Source organism: Falco naumanni, chromosome 4 (assembly GCF_017639655.2).
Source record: "Falco naumanni isolate bFalNau1 chromosome 4, bFalNau1.pat, whole genome shotgun sequence".
NCBI lineage: Eukaryota > Metazoa > Chordata > Aves > Falconiformes > Falconidae > Falco > Falco naumanni.
The window spans coordinates 58,046,511-58,066,268 of record NC_054057.1 but is presented as its reverse complement, the minus strand read 5'-3'; the positions used below and the strand labels follow the sequence as shown (position 1 = coordinate 58,066,268).

General features: G+C 41.7%; 1 protein-coding gene across 2 annotated transcripts in view; it reads left to right on the top strand.

Moving 5' to 3' along the window:
- Nucleotides 1-19,758, top strand: part of CRHR2 (corticotropin releasing hormone receptor 2) — a 160,255-nt gene that overhangs the window by 45,496 nt on the left and 95,001 nt on the right. The window contains exons 1-2 of one of the 2 annotated variants that reach the window (XM_040593090.1): nt 3,117-3,438; nt 3,581-3,700. In XM_040593090.1, coding sequence (XP_040449024.1) covers nt 3,321-3,438; nt 3,581-3,700 — 238 coding nt within the window. In that variant the 5' untranslated portion in view covers nt 3,117-3,320. Of the gene's footprint in view, nt 1-3,116; nt 3,439-3,580; nt 3,701-19,758 lie in introns of those variants that run through there. The other variant, XM_040593089.1, reaches the window with a different exon arrangement.

The window sequence follows — 19,758 nt, the reverse complement described above, 5'->3', positions numbered from 1 at the left end:
AGCCAGAAGCAAACTTTCACTAAGTAGTTAATTGTACCAGAGAGACTTGCAAAAGTAGTTTTTCATCAAGAATCTACAGGAGAATTGGGAAGGGATTATTAAAGAATGGTGCTACTTTGTGGACTGAAGAACAACAAATCATTCTTTTCTTCATTCAGACTTATTCCTAGACAAATTTGTTCGTCACCTCTGATTTTTTGGAGTGGTTTGGTTTTTTTCCCGGTTGTTAAATATATGGGATATAATAGCATTTTCTGTGCGGTATGTACTGCTTCTGATTTTCTGAAGTTAGCTGAACTAAAAAGATGGAGGGATGTATCAGTTTAAATTGAAGATGTTCTAGCTTTTCTCACGTAAATGAAAAAATCATTCTTTTAATCCTGAAAAAATATTTAGTTTAATTCTGGGCTGTTGTTTTGGGTGTTAACCACAATAAAGAAGAGTTTTGAAATGAAATCCAGCTTAGTGCTTGACTCTGTAATATTTGAACCATTTGAAAAATCTTCAAGTGTTTATGCTGGACAATACAGGGCAGCATTTAGGAATGTGAAATGTTTACTGAATTTGAAAGTAATTAATTTTTTGAAACTGTTTTTGTTTTGTTTTGTTTTGTTTTTTACCTTATTAAGTGATTCATACCTCTGAAAATTCAGGAAACTCTAGTGCCCAAAGCCTCCAGCAAAGTTTTTGATTCCAGTTTGGTAGGTGTTGCAGAAATAATGTGAGAAAACACATGGCAGACAGTAGGTGAGAAATAAAGACTTTTGGCCAGGCTGTATGATTTTTACCCTTCAGAGAGGCAGCAGAAACAGAAAAAAAATATCTTCTAGGCATCCTGGACAAGTGCCCTAGTCACCGATCGGTTCTTCCTTGATTGAAATGGCCACGGGGCTCAGTGATGCTGTTCTGCACTTACAAATGCTGTCTTCTGAGAAGATCTCATAGACAGCACTGAAAGGCTGTACTTGAAGAACAAAAATAAGTTTTCTGAACTCAACTGCACTGTCAGGAAAAGGTGAAGAAACTTAAACTGTAGAGCTGAAGATACTTTGAGGGTTAGATGTCTGTGAATTGCTTAGAGATTTAGAGGACCCTGTATCCCCCTCACTTGAAAGTTCAAGTAATTAGGTTTTCTCCTCAAAGCCTTGTTTAAAGACAACCAGCGTGATGTTGTGGTCATGTTGTGTGAATAATGCTAAAGAAATTTTCTCTTCTGTATTTTGGCATTAGAGATGCATGAGAAAAAGAGATATGGTGGTGTTTACAATGGTCAATTTGTTGAAATGCAGATTTCTCAAGAAGGGTTGCAATTTTGGGAACATTCACTTGGAAAGGAGATCATGGTTCCAGAGAGAGAAACAGAGTTTCTTGCCTCAGAATATCATGCTGCTGTTAGGACACTTGTTATTTTTGTGGAGTGGTACATATTTAAAACAAAAACATTCATCCCAAAACCACAACAGCAGTCCTCCCCTCTCTCCCTTGCAATCTGAAATGTTAAAAAATCTCCAGATTCCCAGATGGCAAAAGAGCATCTAGTTCTTTCATCAGTACATGTTGTTAAATTATTTGCTGTTTTAACCAGTGATTTTTTTTTCTTTTTCCTTTCTTTGGATAACACAATTATTTTGGTCCTTGGAGAGTAAAGAATAAAGCCCTTCATTCTTAAATATGAGTAAAGGGAAAATCCAGGTCATTGCAGGATGGGAGATAGATGCCATAGGAAGTCCTATACCACTGCTTTGAACTTGGTGTAAGCATCGTGTCCAATCTAAACCTGTGAACAGAGACTGTAAATAGCAGTTCATTTCTGGATCCCTTTCTTTCTGTCAAAACTTCTTTACTGTCCTTACCTTCTGTTTCTGCATTCATCTCTACTACTAGCATATACACTTATCTTGCTTTTCTCCCTGACAAGTCAATTTTCTATTTGCTTCCTATGATCTTTCTGAGTCCTTGATCCTAGGTGATCCTCCTTAACAAGTTTTTGATGCTTTTTTGTGAAGATTTCCTTATATCCTGATGTAGCAAGTCAGAAGGGCTGCTCTCCAGCATGTCACAGAGTGCAGAACTTCACCCAGTTCCCATTGTAATGAGCTTTGATTTCCCAGAAGTTGACCAACCATCTGGGCAGGTCCCTCCAAACTTCTTCTCGTCTTTCCCCTTCCCCAGAGCCTTCTTATCCTGTTCCATAATGACCTCAGCTTGTCAAGCCCTTTACTCTTCCCTCTCCCCACATCCTGGTCTCCTTGCTTAGAGCCTCTTCCTCTTGCTTCCTGGATCAGTGTGGGTGCTCATCCTTTCTGAAATGCTTGCTCCCTCCTACCATTGGAAGATGAGAGAGTGGCTTTTCTTTTATTCCTTGTCCCCTGAATGGTCCATCCTTGGCTCAAAAGCTCTCCTCTGCTCTCTGTGCCTTGCTCTACTCTACTGTCCACCCCATCCCATCTGCATGAGTGGCTGAAAGATGTGTTGCCTCTGTGCCTTGCTTCTCCCAGGCTAGGCTCCCAACCCTTCTCTCACTCTCCCCACTTTGCCTCTCCTGGGGATCATGACTCCATATTCCTTTGTTCTGATGCCTCCCTTCTATCAGACCACCTCCCTCATCCCAGCTTTTATTATTTCTCTTCTTTCTCAAGGCATGCCTAGGATCCAGTACTGCAGCTACTGAACTGGGTCCCTTCTTTTCTCTCCCTGTCCAAGCATCTGTGCTCATCCTCACTTCCACCCAGTAAAGGCAGGAATGGCTTTGCTTCACAAAAAGCTGGAGGAGTTACATTCATCTGGCGGCTTTTCTTTTTCTCCCTGGCTCTAATTTGCAGTGACTATTTTCGCAAAAGTGCTCATCCCCGAAGCCAACAATAAACCCGTCTCGGTGTGTGTCGGTGAGCGTGTGCGCGTGTGAGAGAGAGAGAGAGGCAGAGAGTGAGAAGAGGGATGGAGAGAGAGCAGCGCACCAGCCTGGCAGCGTGAGGCGGCACGGAGCGCCGCTAGCCCGGGGGAGCTGGCTGGGAGAGGCGAGCCCCTTCCCCCGCGCTCAGCGCGATCCCATTGGTCCCTCAGCGGCTGTCTTACAGCGGAGAGGAGCTCGCAGGATTGAACCGCGCAGCCAGACGCAGACTCTCAGCCAAGTTGTCAGCAGGCTGGGCGGAGGAGAGGCTCACACACACACACACACACACACACGAGATTGCAGGGTGTCCGCAGCTTGATGTGCGTTGGTTTCCAGAAAGGAAGAAAGGAGAGGGGACAAAAAAAACACCCCAAAACCAGAAAAGGGGGAAGGAGCCTGATCCAGTCCAGCAGTCCCGGGGGGAATAATGGATGTGACCATATCTCAGTTCATCTTAGAAGAATTTGATGTCAACTGCAGCCTCCTGGATCGTTTACAAGAGGCTTTTTTAGAGAGTTCCTCTATCCCTTTCCTGGGCTTTGATGGTAGGAAACATTACTTAGCACAAGGCTGGCAAAAGCTTTATAAGTGCTAAGATTCCGTTTACTTTGTGATGCAAAGTGTGTCACTTTTGTGCTTTCTCAGCTGCTTCTTTTTCCCTTTCTGTCTCCTTTTTTAATGCAAAAGGTCCGTACTGCAATGCCACCACTGATCAGATCGGGACCTGCTGGCCCAGAACCTCTGCAGGGGAACTAGTAGAGAGACCCTGCCCGGAGTTCTTCAATGGGATCAAATACAACACCACAAGTAAGTACAAACTCCTTTCCCTCTCCCACGGATCTGGTGTTGAGAAGGCGCCTGGGGAGACCCAGAATATATTTTCCATTTAAAAAAAAGTAAAAAAGTGTTTCCCTGGGAATCAACATTTCCTCCACATTCCAGCCTGTATTCAAAATTCCTGTCTGGAATGATGCAGATTTCTCAAAAGCACAGACTTTTGGACACCGATTCCTCTTTACTTAAGTGTATTAGGTAGATCAGGGCAAAAATTTCCTCTGCCATCTAAGCCTGGTATACCATGCTTTGTGTGTTTGTTCATGTGTAGATATGTATAGCTGAGTATATTTGTAGCAGTGCTTCAGCCAGGAGAATTAAAGAACCTTTGGCTTGTGAAGTATTTAGTCTTAATGCCTAAGAACTGTATTTTGAAAGGACACTCCCTTTCAGAAGCTATCTGTGTGAACAGGGGGACAAACTGGGTTGGAAGTTGTATCTAGCAAACAGAAGGCTGTGGTCTGGAATCTGTTTAGTAACTTCAGCGGTTGGCTTATGAGGCTGGAGTGGCTGCATCATTACTGCAAGGGAAACAGCAGAGGATATTATGAGGCAAATAATATTCAAAACGAGGGAGCATGGGGGCTCCTTAGAAATCTCTTGAAACTGATGCTTTAGTCTTAGAAGTAAACAATCATGATGACTCACTAAAAATTTATTACTCAGGCTGTCGGACCCAGGCACTCATTTCCTTTTCCTTATCTGTTAATATTGTTCGGACCTTTCGTTAAGAAGTTTTAAGTTATTAGTTCCAAATATGTGTACCCACTTGTTTGTCACTCATTTTTTCCAGACTGCTCAGTGTGCTTTTGACCATGGTGACATTTAATTCCGCGTTTCACTCTGAATTGTTGCTCAGGTGTTAGTAATCTAATTTTCAGGTAGTGCTAATTTTGTGGGACTAGCATTCTCAGTAAGTCCTGGAAAAGAATGACCCTGTCATCTTAGGCCTTATTTTTTAACTTGTTGAAAGTGAGTTTATTCTTTCGCCAGCTCTAGGTGTCAAGGGTCAGATAACTAGACAAAAGTTCTGTGGGTTTGCTATGCAAAACAAAGCCCTCTTCCAGATTTGTTCTTAGGGACCAGCTTCTGTCATCCTTAACTTTGAACAGAGTAAGTAGGTTACCTCAGACAACTGCAAGATCATCCTCAAACCCTATATTCTCTGACCTGTGCTCTCTGCAATGAAATAGGCAGGAACATGCAGAGGGCTGGGTTGTGCTGTCTTTGATTATTGCAGGTAGTCCACTACCTTTACAGTCTCATTTGAGGTTAGAAGAAAATTTCTGGGAATTAAGGACAGCTCAGACAAGAGCAAGTGTATCAGAATGGACCCTTAAGGAACAGCCATGGAAAAGATACCTCAAAGCAGTATGGCTTCTTTTTCCCCTGTTTCCTTTTTTCGGTGAGGGATGTCAGTATTTCCATTGCCTCATTTTTGTTTCTCTAAAAGGATAGAGGGAAGGAAAGAAATAAAAAGAAAGAAAGAATTGCATTATGAATGATTCCATATTTATATCGTAAACACATTTGAGAGAATTTAAATGTGTTTCCTGTATATAGAAGAAATAAAACCTTGAATGCCCCATTTTATTTTTATAAACTCTGTTTGTGCTTTCACTAGTTCATCAATGACCTGATTTAAAGTTCTTCCCTGCTTCTCTCCTTCTCAATGGTGGCTACTGCTTGTATTACAGTGCTAATAAATTTTCTTACATTCATTGCTCTTAAAACAATGGCATGCTAACTAAAGACTGATGAAAATAGATTACTGGAATGCTGAAGCATTATTTTGTCATAGTCTAGGGAAATGAACATTTTTCTCCTTTCAACGTAAAGTGTGAGTAGACACATTAAGAAAACATATGTCTGCAGGACTGATTGGTAGTGCATACTGGTACCCAGATGTGGTAGCATATGTAGCTTGCAATAGAGAACCAAAGTACACTGAAGCCACTGTAGGTGGCTTTCAGTTGATCTTATATGCCTCCATGTGTGTAGCTCTTCCAAGTTGTGGTGCAGAAAAGGACTGGAAAGAATATACCAAGATTTGAGTCAACTTGTAAAATCAGTAGCTTCTTGGGAGATAGTAGTTGGTGATCAAGGCTTGGGAAAACGGTAGGACAGCAGGGTAAGATGTAAATACCGAGGTGCAATCTCTTTTGTGATTTGAAAGTTGTGGAAATTAGTACACACAGAACATGTTCAAAGTTGGGGAAGGCCAAATACTGCTGCGGTCTGACTACTTTTACTTGCATTTCACCAAGTTCATTTGTGGGCTGACCGGAGGACCATTTGTAATAAGACTCAATGTGCTTAAAACCTAAGCTGTATACCTCATGCAGATAATAAAATAAGTACAGACAACTGATAAAAAATGGGAAATAGATCTTGCAAATTTCAGAAGTGAATAATACAGCTGCAAAGTGAAGTTTTGATCAGGAGATGATTTAGATCAACGTAAGATTTCTGCCTAGGACATGTCGTGTAGTTTTGTCCTGTTTTGTTTTGCATTTTGATGAGGCAAAGTGAGAAATGATGGCGTGTAACATTGCACTGAATTGGTTGCGAGAGTGAAAACAGACAAGTTTAGAAAAAGTACTGTGCAATGTCCTTCTTCCATAAGGGCTTATCCAGTTCTAGGTCGTAACTCAGCTATTTATTATACTGTCATGCTTCCTGTGCTTGCAAGCTGCCATGTTTTAGGAACTATAGCATATCGTTAGTTTGGTTTTGTATGGCTGCGGCTATATTTCCCATTCTAATGTGTATAGAAATTTTGCATCGATTTCAGTTGGGGTTTTTTTTGTGTTTTGTTTTTAGAAATGAAGCTCTCAAAGATTCCAAGTTCCTACCAGTTTCATAAAAGTAATTCATCAGCTGGAGGGAATGAACCCAGTAGCATTTCCCAGAAATGAAAACTTTTACATTGCAGATACTAGAAAATCCAGGTTGGGAAGTGCCCGAACTGTATGAAAAACTTCAACCAGACTCAGTCAAGACACTGATCCATGGCAAACCAGACTGCCCAAGTTCTGGTAGTCATGGGGCTATTTCTGCGCCTTATTATAGTCTCTGTGCATGTAGTGTATGGAATTCAAGACAAAATGCGATATATAGATTGCTCCACAGATCAGCTCATCAAATGCTTTGGATGGAACTGCCTGGCTTGGTATCCATCTTGTCAACGATCATTTTTTGATGTTCGTTCTAACTCAGAATCCCTGAGTGCTCAGATGGGGAATGCTATCAAACCCTGCAATATGCCAGCAAAATTTAATGAAAGAGTATTTGAGTCAAAAAACTCAGGAACTACTACATAAAAATTCCCCCTCCTGTTTGCTGCTATAGAATAAACTGTTTGCATAAAATATTTCCATTCTAGCTGCAAAAAATTCCCATGGTGATTTTGTGCGTGTGTTCCTGTGTGTCTCTTGGGAACTGCTGAGTGACTCAGATAAGTTTCAGCTGGATTTGTAAAACGAAGTTTGTCAGTCTGTGAGTATTTTTCATCTGTAACACTTGGTTATTTTGGTGATTTTTTTTCCCTCCCTTTTTATTTGGGAAATAAAGTCACACTGACAAATCAAGATCTGGTTACCTTGCCGTATGGTTTGTGAATATAAGCAAAATGGTTTTTGACCAAGGATCTCAAAATGATGCCATACACTTATAGCTTTGCAATTTTGCAGCAAAGCTATATGTATTATTCTTAAGTGGTGGGGGTGTGTGGGGTGGTGGCGTGGGGGTGGGAGCGGAATGTATGTGTTGGTGCAGTGTGTGGCTGTGCACTTGTCTCTGCTCAGGTTCTATATTTAGCTAAAAATGACAATATCATTGCTGCCCTCTAGATGTGTTTATGCTTTGACAGTGTGAAGCTTTTATCCTTGTTTAAAAAACAGAGTAAGTCACTTATTAGGATATCCTGAAGCTTGATTAATTCAGCAAATGGGAAGTAATGAGTCTTCTTTTCCTGCTTGTAAAAAAATGGTTGTACATGCGAATGCTTACAGCATGTTACAGGCTAAAGTATATCTACTTTAGCTCTTTCCTTTGCCTACAAACTGCGCTGTGCAATGGGGATATCCAGAATTATATGTTCATCTGATGGACAGTAAGTGTTGACTCTTGGAGCCTTAGCTGTCTGATTTGAGTTTGTCTACACAGCTGGTGCAGCAGAGGGGTATTCCATGGTGAGACCTGTCCATCGGTCGCTGCTCTGCTTGGTTTGTGCTGGTTGCAGGCAGGAGGTGGAAGCTTTTAAAGGCTTCCGTCTTTCAGATTAAGACACACAAATCTAGGTATTTCCAAGTAGGTATCAACAGCTAATTTAAGTATCTAAGCTGTAATACAAGCTAATGGAGCTCTAATTGATACAGGGGATGAAGCCTAGAGAGTTACTCAGCTCATCCTAAATGTGTAGATCAGTTCAGTAGACCATGCAGATATGTTAGTGCCATTTGGTATGTCCAGGGGTATTTTGTCTGGTGTCTAGTTCCTGTTTCAGAGGACCCAGGTCTTGTGTAGGTTTGTGGTTTGTCCTCAAGGCTACGTAGCTGTTGCAGATACTCTAAGGTGAATGATCTGATGCCTGTGTTTAAGCCCCTGAATTCATCCCTGGGTGTCTGTTGAGCTGAGCTGGACCCACCCCTGGGGACTGAGCTCAAACTGCTTTTGTGATTGACAGGAATAAAAGGTCTCTATAGCTCCAAGTCTCTCTCTGCAAACCCCCCTCTCTTTCTCTCTCAGTACAGGGAAGTTCTTTGACTAAGATAGGCACTTCATATGACTGTTTTGAGAATTGCAAAAAGCAGCTTTGTCTTCTCCAGGGAGTATGCTGCTGAAAATGGGCAGATAGGCACTGCTAGTCTTACACTGGTGGGGATTTGGTCCCTCCTTGCCTACTCCTTGTTCTGAGGGTGTGAACACCGTCTGTTCCTTGATGGCCCCTATAAGCAGCTGCCTTGTTGAGAATGATTTGGAAAGGGTTGGTGACTTAGCAGCTGGGCTGTTGTTCACACGGATGGACATGGAAGAAAGAGCCATTGGCACAAGTATCACACTTGTACCTATTGACATGGCTTACTCGGCAGTGAAAGAAAAATTCCTGCAGTTCTTTGTGGTCTCATCTTGAGCAGAGGCAAATAATCTTTTGTGTGCTGAAGGAAGGGTGAAGAAGTGAATTAATTGCTCTTCTGTTTTGCATCCCCCTTTTTTTGAAAGGGGTTAAAGAGATGATTTATTTTTTTAAAAAGCTAATTTTCATAGGTTAAACAGCCATTCTTTCATCAAAATCTAACCTCTGCTGCTTTTCTTTCTGATTAGTTATTGTTCAAAGTTCTTCTGGAGTGGTGGATTCAGCTTGCATATAAAACATGAGCCTTGCTTGGAAATCATTGGCCACAGAGTCGTGTTCATACTATATGGGTAAGACCTGTCCTGATAATTATGAGAATGTGCACTTGTGTAAGTGGCTAGCCTAGAGGATCAATTAACATTTTTGCTTGTGTATTTTAGTGTCTTGAGTACTTGTTGATCACATTCACAGGATTTACTTTGTCAGTGGTTATTCTGGTTATTCTAAAGGGTGCATTTTTGAAAGCTAAATCCCTTTGTAAGTGACAGAGATCCTTTATGCCCTGTGGCCTTTCGTCTTTATTGGAGAGACAGAAATAAAATACCCATCAACACAGCCTTGTAAGCATGAGTGGAGGCACAGCTGGATGCAGGGAGGAGATGCAGCTGTGATGTGGGCTGGGGAAAAGGGCAAGGTGAGAGAAAGTATCCCAGCCTGAAAGGCAGCAGGTGCTAAGCAGTGCTGATGTGCTGCCATTTAGATTGAAGGTCTCTAGATATTTAAAAGACATTTCTGAAATAAGAGTTTCAAAGATCAAATATACAACCTTCTGTTTTCGGTAGGCAATGCATGAGCATTTTCAGACTCAGAAAAGTACTGTGAAGCCCTAAAACTACTCCCACCTCATACCTCTTGCTGCACTGTTTAATGACAGAAGGAAATCTGGGGTAAGAAGAAATGTTTTGTAGCCAACTTTAAGTATGAACTCGCTAGGAAAAGGCTGTAACAAAAAAAAAAAAAGTTTGCAATCTCACAGAATTCATGTTTTAGCCATCCTGGGGTGACCAACATTGTATTTTCAGCTAAGGAGTCAGGAATACATGGAAGTTAAAGAAAGGAGAGAGATAAGGAACTAAACAAACATGGCAGAGGAAGAAGGCCAGAACTGGAATTCTGGGGGAGGAAATAAAAAATAATTTTTAAGCTTGTAAAGCTTCTCTCTGAGGAGACCAAATCTGCAGTTGATTAGGTCAGCCTGACTCCAATAGCACTGTATCCAGATTAAGATTTCAACCATCTTTATTCATTCCCTGTCGTTGGTTTAGGCTGACTTCTTCCACAAATACAGCAGTGGGAGGCACTTGGTTTGAGTGCGTGCACAGATGGGAGAAGCTTTACTTTTTTCCCCCTCAAGTTTTCCTTCTTTTTTTCTTTCCATTGTGAAGCATAATTTGGAGTAAGAGATGGCTCTGATTTTGCATTTGGAAGAAGATTGATGAAAACAATATTTAAAATGAGGAATGAAAAGAACGTGTCTTTTCTTGCTCCTGCTACTATTATCCTGTGAAACATGTGATTTCTTCATTGAGCACAGAATACAAGTTAATTACATGTAGTAAAATAAGAAGATTGTTAATGTTACTTCAGTCATGTTCAGGGACCTTTTCTCCAGCAGTTAAACACTGATTAGTATTTCTGTTCTCCACTAGTAAGTTATGAAGTGGCTTTGCTATGATCTTATTTTATCTGATTGGGAGTCTCTTAAGTTTAGGCTTGACTTTTGAAGCAGAGTTTACACATTTCCCAGAGCCAGGAATAGCTGCTGCCTTTCTGCACCAAGCCCATCTGATCCTCTGCCGGAGTCAATCAGACCTGACAGCAGCAGCAAGAGGCCCAGTCTTTTGCTTTACCCTTCAGGTAAATCCCCAGGATTGCTGGAGAAAGTGGCTTGTCACAGAGGGAGAGCAGTGACAAGTCTCTGAAAGGGCTCTTAACCTTGTTGCTTTCAGGAGGGTCAGCAAACACAGCATTGCCCACATTATTCTTGGAAGCTTCTGTGACCCTCTCTCTAAGGAAGCTGCCCCATCCACCTCTCCAACTTGCATGAGGTAGCGAGCTGTTGTCTAAGCTGACAGCAACTACCAGCTGGCAAACAGATGGACTGAGGTTCAGTTTCTTCTCACAAGTTAGGAATTAGACGATGCTTGCAAAATCGTGTGCTTCAGGGGCCAGGGGAGGAGTGGAAGAGTGAATAGCTCAGGAACATATGGGAACGGAAAAGAATTACATACATTACGAAGGGAGACAAAGCAGGAAATCCTCATCTCACAATGTCAAAATGAGAGGAAATCCCACCCAGCTACACCTAGTGTGGACACTCTTGTGGATGTGGAATTTCTTGTTTTGTTCTGCCTTATGGCCCATTTTCCATCCAGCCAAGCTGTGGGAGGACGAGGTCAAGGAAGGTGGAAGCAGGCTGTTCTCTCCGGTCGCTGAACACCTGAGACTGCCAGCGACTCACTGGCTTTCAGCCTCTGTGTTTATTGTCAGAAAACCTTAGGGAGAGTGTCACTGAAGGAAGGGTCACCCGTAATTCCTCCTCTCAGCCACAGGGTGTCACTTAAAGTGCAGGTAAAGTGTCCACAAGCATCTGCACTGGGTCACTTGGGTGTGGAAATAATGGATGGGGTAAAGGAAAACTGATGTCAGTAGTGGTCCTGGCCTTTGTCCTGCTCTAAGTACCGACAGTGCTGCCTCTGCAGCTTCCTCATCCTGCTGGGTGGTAAAAGAGACTCAGTGAAATGAACTGGGGACAAGGACATAGAGGAAGAGGAGGTGGAGGATGTTCTGGAAGGAACCCTGCTGTCACTGCCTTTGTGGAGCATTTGATGAGAGCAGGTCACTGGCTGAAGGTAGGTGGTTGTTGGTGGTTTCACCAGCGCTGCTCTGGAAGGCTAAAGAAAGTGAAGTGCTAAGCTTTGTTCCCAGGCAGGTATGTGTTATGTTAGAAGACGTGGAGCTATGCAAAACGTAATGTAGCCATTCAGGTGTGAAGCGAGTCTATCAAAGAAGCTTAAGCAGTCAACAAGAAACTGCATTCGAATGATGCAGGGATTCCTCCTTGCTGTACACACCATGATCATTGCTGTACTGCTTCCTATTGCGTCGACCTCATCTCTCCTGCCTCAGTGCTGTCCCCTATTAGATTCTCCCTGTTGACCCTCAGGTACTTGGCAGATGCTCAAGGTGCTCCCATTTAACAAAACTAACAAATAGGTATATTAACAGTGGGACGATACCCTTCTCAGCAGTGACTGCTGAACTTGCGTGTTGCTCATGGGAAGGGTGTTCTGCAGGTCAGTGAGTCTGTTGACTGGATTTAGATTCTTTGTATTTTCCTCTCTGTTCTTCAGTGACATGGAACCATCTTTGCAGTTCATGTAATGATGAATCTTTGCAATTTCTATGGCTTGGAAAAACAATGATGTGTTCTCGTCCAAGTAAAGTTCTCAGGCTCCGAAAGTCACACAAGTCTTTGCTCATGGTCTGCCATCCAGTGAAAGGGAATCTGTTACTCAGTTTTGGACCCCAATATTGCTTATAACTTAACATCCTGATTAGAATAGCCATTCTTATTAGCTTGAGAAGCCAATGAAAAATATGGTTTCCCATGGAAATTGGAGTGGAATAGATTTTTAGTAGAAATTTTCCTTTTTCAGTGCAGTTTCATTCCCCTCAGATGTTATTCATAGTGTCTGTAATTGGTAGGTCTTGGGACAGACAAATTCATAAAATCAGTAAAACTCAGATTGCTTTATGCTGGCTTCTTTGAAATTCTGGGAATAACAGAGGGCCAGATGCTGCTCTGTATGAGACTTGTGCAGTGAGAAGCAATACATTGAAGCAAATGATAGGAACAGAAACTCAGTTTTTAAAAACAAAAACAACAGAAAAAAATCCTCCAGACCTCATGAAGAGTTTTCCCTAGGAAAACAGAAGAAGAAAGACACCTTCCCAATGCAGTTGAATTATCCAAAACCCCTGGAGGTTGGAAAGCACCGACCATACGGTGACACAAGAATTAATGCAGTTCCTTACCATCTTGAGTCAGCCAGGGAGCCAATGGAGATTTGGAAAACAGAAAATGTGTTATTGAAATGAGACAGAGAAGGAAGTTAGGAAATTACTTTGCTAGTGCATCTTCACCTTTTTAACTAAACTTAGATGTGAATTCCTAGTGATTCTTTTATGCTAAGAATTTTAGCTTAATTATTGCTGAATTATGCCAGTAATCCCTGAAACATTAGCATTTGTGTATTTCAAAGTACATGTTGAGTAGTCATTACTACTTGCAGAATCTCCAGGCTTGCCATGTTTGTTTGTTTGTTTGCTACAGAGATTGCTGTTTTTCATCTAGAGTAGCTAATGCAGACTTCGGAAGCAGAGGGTATTTTCAAGAATCTTAGTTTCTGTGCTGATCTTAATACACTTGACCAACTGAATCCTCTGAGCTCTGCTTGGAAACCAGTGCAAACAGTAGATGTTTGGTTGCTGGAAATGGTTTTCTAGGTATCATAAACTGGGGACACCCTATTATTTCCAGGACAATAGAGTAAAAGGCAGGGAATGATGGGCTGATGCGAAGCAGGGGGCATTTCAGAGAGAGTGTTAGGCCTTCATAGAGAAAGCACCTGGCAGGTTGCTGCTGGGTAGGATGCTGGGTAAGAGTTTCTTCTGTCCCAGGAGCTGGGGGGGGGGGGGGGAGGTGTTGGAGAGAGACCTCTGATGTAAGAAGGCCTTTTCTTCAAGGGCTTATGTTCTGAGAGCTCCTTGCCTCAGGATGTGGATAGTGACATCTTGGGTGGGAAGCTGCAGGGATTTGCACAGTTGTATACTTGTCCTCTGAGTGGTGTGGGGCTGTGTTGAGCCAGCTACCGGTGCCACCAGCTCACAAGACCTCTGTAGAGTGAACTTCTTTCATTCTTCCTTGCCAATACTTTGTACTAAAGAAACCCAGGATCCCATAAATGCATTTTTGGTTCATTTTAGCCATCTAATCTGATCTTCTGAATTTCCCACTTCCCATAAACCTCATGTATAAACTCACTCACTTGTCCCATTACTGTGCCAATATTTAACAAATGTCTCCCTTTTGTTAGGCGTCTCTAAAAATGGACATTTCCACCTGTCGGCTGGCAGCACTGTGCCAAAGCTGACTAACAAATCTTTATAGCACTAAGATAAGACGGCTTTTGGTTTGTTTTGTTTGAGAAATGAGAGGACAAAGTTCTATTTGGATCTGCTTTCTGTTTCAAAGCCTAAGTCCCAAAAAGGACAGGGATGCAGCTATGATGGTGCATTGCATTTCCCAGTCCCAGGGAGGGAGGCTGTAGTAGTATGAATACTGAGTTTTGCTTCTGTTCTTATTCTTTCTCAGGGGAGAGATAAAAGATCACCACAGAGGTCTTATCTTGTAGTTAAGTCATCCTTATCAACCGACAAACCCATTCTCAGCCTGGCCCTGTGTTTTTCATCCTAACCTGTTCTTAACCCCTTCATTTATCTTATATTCACTGCACATTTCTCCTGTAAAATAAATTCCGGCAACAATAATAGCAGTTTTATTCACACACAAGCACTTTGTTTTATTCCTTCAGTGGATGCTGAGGGAAATAAAAGGGTCTCTGAGCTGAACGAGAGGCACAAGTGTGTTGGAAGAGCACAGGCATCATAGTAGTGTGTTTCAGTTTATAATGTCTTGGGAGTATGTAAAATGCTCTCCTGTAACTAGAAGTATGATAAATAATAGTTGGATTTTTCAGCACATGGGTGTAAAGCATTTCCTAGAGATCCCTATTTTACTGATTCTCTGTTAGATCTCAGCTGTGGATCGATGACTGCATTACTATGATTACATCAGCACATGGACAAGGAGAGGTGGAACACCTCACCACACTTGTTCCAGTTACAGGGCCTTGAGAGAATCTGTGTTGTTATTTTTTCATCACTTTTTCAACTGGTTAGGTAACTGTAAGCCTCCTGTTTGCCTTCAGTGTGTTACCTCTTCTAGGCTCTCTATCAAAACCCCAGTCCCATTTTCCCATTCCCCACAGTAACCTGACTAGGCACAGAAAGTACCATGAATAGCCATGCAGATTTCAAATGAATCCTTCAGTGGTCTCTATCATCAGGCTTTTGTTCTTCATGGACACCTGTGACATCACATTTAGTGGTGGTGTTTTTTCATTTCTAGTACACTTGAGCTATAAGGAGAATATGAAGATTTTGTATTACATGATGTGCAACAGAGTGAGAGTAGTCTTGGTCTTGTTTTGATTTCATATACTTATTAATGTGTAATTTTTGTGCACCATTTTACTTGTTTTAGTTCATCCTTCACTTGTCTTTAGGGGAATCGAGTGAAACTCACAGGGCACTGACCTTTGTCTAGTTGCCATGTTACCTTAATGAAAATCAGCTGGAAAAGGCAGGGCTAATTGCTTTGATTTAATCCTGAAACGTGGATGACTCATTGATGGCTCATTCAAAAAAGCTATGAGCTCAAGGTAGAAGAACCAGATAAAAATAGCTTTCTTGAGATGAAGTTAAGCAGTTTGAGTGCTGGAAGGTTCAAATATCTGGGTCTTGCATACTGCTTGCTGGAAACTTGAACTCTGACTTTGGTATCCACATTCTCCTCTTACCTTGGGGTAAGAGGAATAAACCTGTTCAACTGTCAGAAGAGAGCACCAGTGACTTGGTTTGGATGTCCCTCCAACGAGCCTGGAGCTTCATCCAAGTAATGAGGTAAATGTCTGATGCAGGAGCCCTGCCACATCTGAATGACACTTTTGGGAAATGCACGTAACAGTGCTCAGAGTTAAAAGATTTTTTTTCATCTCACTGGGAGTGACTGGCTTCCACTGCTAATTTATTTCTCCTCTGCAATTACAAAATGTTGCAGGAAGAATGGAAGTATGAGGGGGAAAAAAGGATAGAGGAAGAGCAGAGTGTCAACCAAGTACCTTGACTATGGAAAGAGAGGTTACTGGTTGAGGTGACAGTGAGCACAGGGTCAGAGACCTTGTGTCTGGAGAAGAACTTGAGTTAAGAGTTGCTGTAGGAATGAGTGAGGTGGGAGTTCCTGCAGAAGACTTTAGTTAAGTGATTTAAAATGTAGAAATGCCATTATGCAGGAGTAAGCGCTGGCAGTGTAACATGGCAGGTGTGCAGAGGTGAGAAGCAGCCACCAGCTTCTAGATAATTAAGGACAAAGTGTTGTGAGGTTAGATGGGAAGATGGCATGACAGAACACAGGTGAGGAATGGCTACATATTAGTGCTGTCAAAGAATGCCCTACATGAACCTTGACGGGTAGATGGGGCAAACATTATGAGACATGCAGAAAGCATTTGTGAGGAACTGGAGTGCCGTGCATGCTGGCTGCCAGCTGTGAGACAACAAACAAAACTCTTGAGATCTGATCTCAAAGAACAGCAGGTGAGAGAAGGGAATTGGTTAAATACCAAATATAAAGAACAGGTGATACATGCTGTACTGCATCCAAGGCAGGCAGCGTAGAGTAACAGACACAATTACCAACAGCAGTGCCACCAGAGTCTCTGAGCAAATTAAAACTCAACAGAAGAAAATGTCAGAGCCAACGTATCTGTCTTGTAAATGAAAAAGTTATGTGCAGCTTGATTTTTAGTATTTAGCCTAAGTACTTTCCCTCTTTCCATGCTTCTGTGGGAGAAAATGTTCATAGACTAGTTCCCTTCCTGATCATTTCTTGCTCTTTTCCCTCCTGTGGCTTTCTTGTCCCCTGAGTTGGTGGGCAGGCATGTGACAGGACCACAACCTCACAATACAGAACCACTTTGGTTCTGACTATGCTTCCTTAAAAGAGCAGGTTTCAACACGAGTGCAAAGACTTACCTGACCACAGTTTGCATTGGTCCGTTTGGGACATCACTAACTGTGGGGTTGTTCTGGTACCCTTCTGCAGTCAAGAGACAGTGTTTGTGGTTGTACCAGTTTGAAAGGGTTAGGACTAGTGTAGTGTCATGCTGAATGCAGCTTGTAACTGTCAGAACAGACAGTAAATGCCTATTTCATACCCTGCAATTGACCTCAGGCAAGCTGCTTCAGTCTCCTGTCCTTCAGCCTTGCTCTTTGTAAAGTAACTCAAATAAATCAGGAACTCTGAAGCCTTCCAACTCTGTAACTTCTCTCCTGTTTCTTTGGTTTAGAATGCAAGGAGTTCCCTGGTAATATGTCACCTCTATTCCTCAGTATCATTGATTTCTTTGGGGCTGAGCAGAACAATTTTGAGGACAGAATCTGTGTTTTGCAGTCCTTTATAAGAGTTTTCATATGAAGACTTTCAGATGTACAAAGTGCTAAGCAGGCAGCTGGATTTCAATGTCTTAATACCGTTGTCTCCAGGACTCTCAGCAATAAAAATCTATTTTCAACAAGAAGATATGAACTGAATGGAAAACATCCCTTTGTGTGTTCTGGGAAAACTGAACTTATTGTAATTAACATCTTCAGACTTGCAAAAAATCCATGAGCTTGGATATTTAATCTGTGTAATTAATCACTACAGTTACCAATGTATTTCTGTGTTTAACCATATGTTTTCACAGCTCATCAGTATCTCTTTATTTTCATTCCTTATTGTCTTGGTGCAGGTCTGCTGGTCTGTAGCACCTGCAATTTTTCTGTGTGCCAAAGGAAATGCTTAGTTGTCAAAATCACATTTATTCAGCTATTTAGTACTCTTCTCTGCAATGCAGAGATGTTTCCTAGGCTACATTTGCCAGTACAATACATAACCTATTCTCACATATTGCATCCAGTTGATTTTGCCTCATTCCTCGATCCAGTGAAGATAAATTATTTAACTATCCTGTCCTTCTTTATCAGTGGAGATTGTCTTCATTTTCCATAAGCTGATTTTAAGTTTTTCAAAATTTATTTTTTGGGTTTTTTTGGTGGGGGGAATACACTTCAAATACATCATGCAACATTGTAGCACAAATGAAGAGGAATTCATACACTCGGGCTACAAAGTGAGAAAGACCATGTGTTGGGGGGGGGGAAAAGCCTTTGATCAGGCTCTGCAGTGCCTTTTCATGCTAAATCTAAAGTAGCTGTGTGTTGATCCTCTGAAGGCTTAATTCCTGTTTGATATCAGCCCCTTGAATGCAGTTGCAACTTGTCTGTGAGTAGTGAAGGTGTGTGAGAGGGTCACTAGGGTCTGGGCAGCCCACAAGCATCTGAAATGAAGTGGTAGTGAAACAAGCAGCTTAAATCTAGGTTAAAGAAAGTGAAGAATCATACTGAGTAAGAACAAGAAACAAAGCTATTGTCAGGACAAGGGGGAAAAGAAGAGAAAAGTAAGGAAATCTAGGAATGGGGAAGGATTAGGTTTTTTACTGTGCATTGTGGGGCTTTAATGCGTCAGTGGGTCTGACATAGCATCCTCAACTTCTCTATTCTCAGTGTTAAGCTGTCTCTAACTGTTCATCCCATGCCCCAGCTCACAGGCACTGATCTGTTTACAGGTTGGCTTCTGGTCTGCTGCATTTTACAGCAGGTATTTACTATAAATCAGTGTCTTGAGTGCCTCTAGGTAATGGTCATCTCAGCCTTCTGTGCCCTGGGACAAGGCAGACAGTATAGCCAGTCTGGTTTACAGTTGGGATCCTTATGAATGGATGTCAACTTTCCCCTCTGTTCAACCTTCACAGATATTTGCATTGCCAGCAGTAAGTGAGATGAGCTAATTACACAGATTATGCAATTTTGCTGTACATAAAACGTATAATTTTGTAATGAAGGAGTAATGCTATGTAATAACAGTTCACATCAACCTGCCTTTGACTACAAGGGCCTGGCAGGAAGCTTTGCAAGAGAAACTTTGCATAAAAGAGTTAAATAAGAGTCATATCATTGAAAGGAATCTCCATAAATTTCTATGTTCTTTTGGAAGTGCTAATATATCCCCCAAAATGTTGGATGAATCTCACAAATGTATGCAAATGTAAATTATACTTTGCAGTTTTAGAAGAATTTATTTCATTTTTTTTGCAAGGTCAGGCAAGAGATTTTGTTTGTTTGTTGTGATATTGTGGTTTGTTGTCATGGTGGTGCTTGTAGCAGTAGTTTCTTGTTTGCCTCTTCGTGTATGGACCAGATCATTGATGATTACTGATAGTAATAGTTATCTTCCTTTTGCTTGCATTGTTGTGATGCCTAAAGACCAGATCTTTGTTTTTGTTTTTTTTGTTGGTAGGCTCTAAACAAACTCTGGAAAATAAGTGCTGCCCCAGGCAAGTACTAGGAGGCTCTAGAATGCTAGAAAGTGAGAGAGTGGAAAGAGAGGAGGTGTACTGGGTTTACATGGCAAGATTTTGATAGCAGAGTGGCTGCAGAAGTGGCTTGTGTGAGAAGAGGCCAGGGGCTGCCCCCATGTTGGACAGAGCCAGTTTCAGCTCTTTTTTTAATTAAACTGTCTTCATTTCAACCCAGAAGCTTTTCATCTTATTTTATCCTCATGTCCTGATGAGGAGAGGCAGAGCAAGAGGTCTGATGGACACCTGGCAGCCAACTAAGGTCAACCCGCCACAGGAGGATATAAAATAAATACAGCAAAATTAATTCTGATACATTTTATCAAAATTCCTAGAGCTTGGAAATATGGTTATGGGGACCGAATGCTACAGAGCACAGGCTGGTGTCCCAGGGAAAGGCTTCCAGAAAGCTAAACTGGAGTATTTGAATGGATTTTGCAGATTGAAATTTCTGTACAGTCTACCCAAGTTGACTTAATTTTTAGTGGTACATCCAACTTTGAATATGGAAGGAGATCAGTTATTTCTTTGGTGAAGAAATTTTCCCTTGTGCAAAGGGAGAAGTCTACTCTGCTGTCAGAGGTGTGATTTAA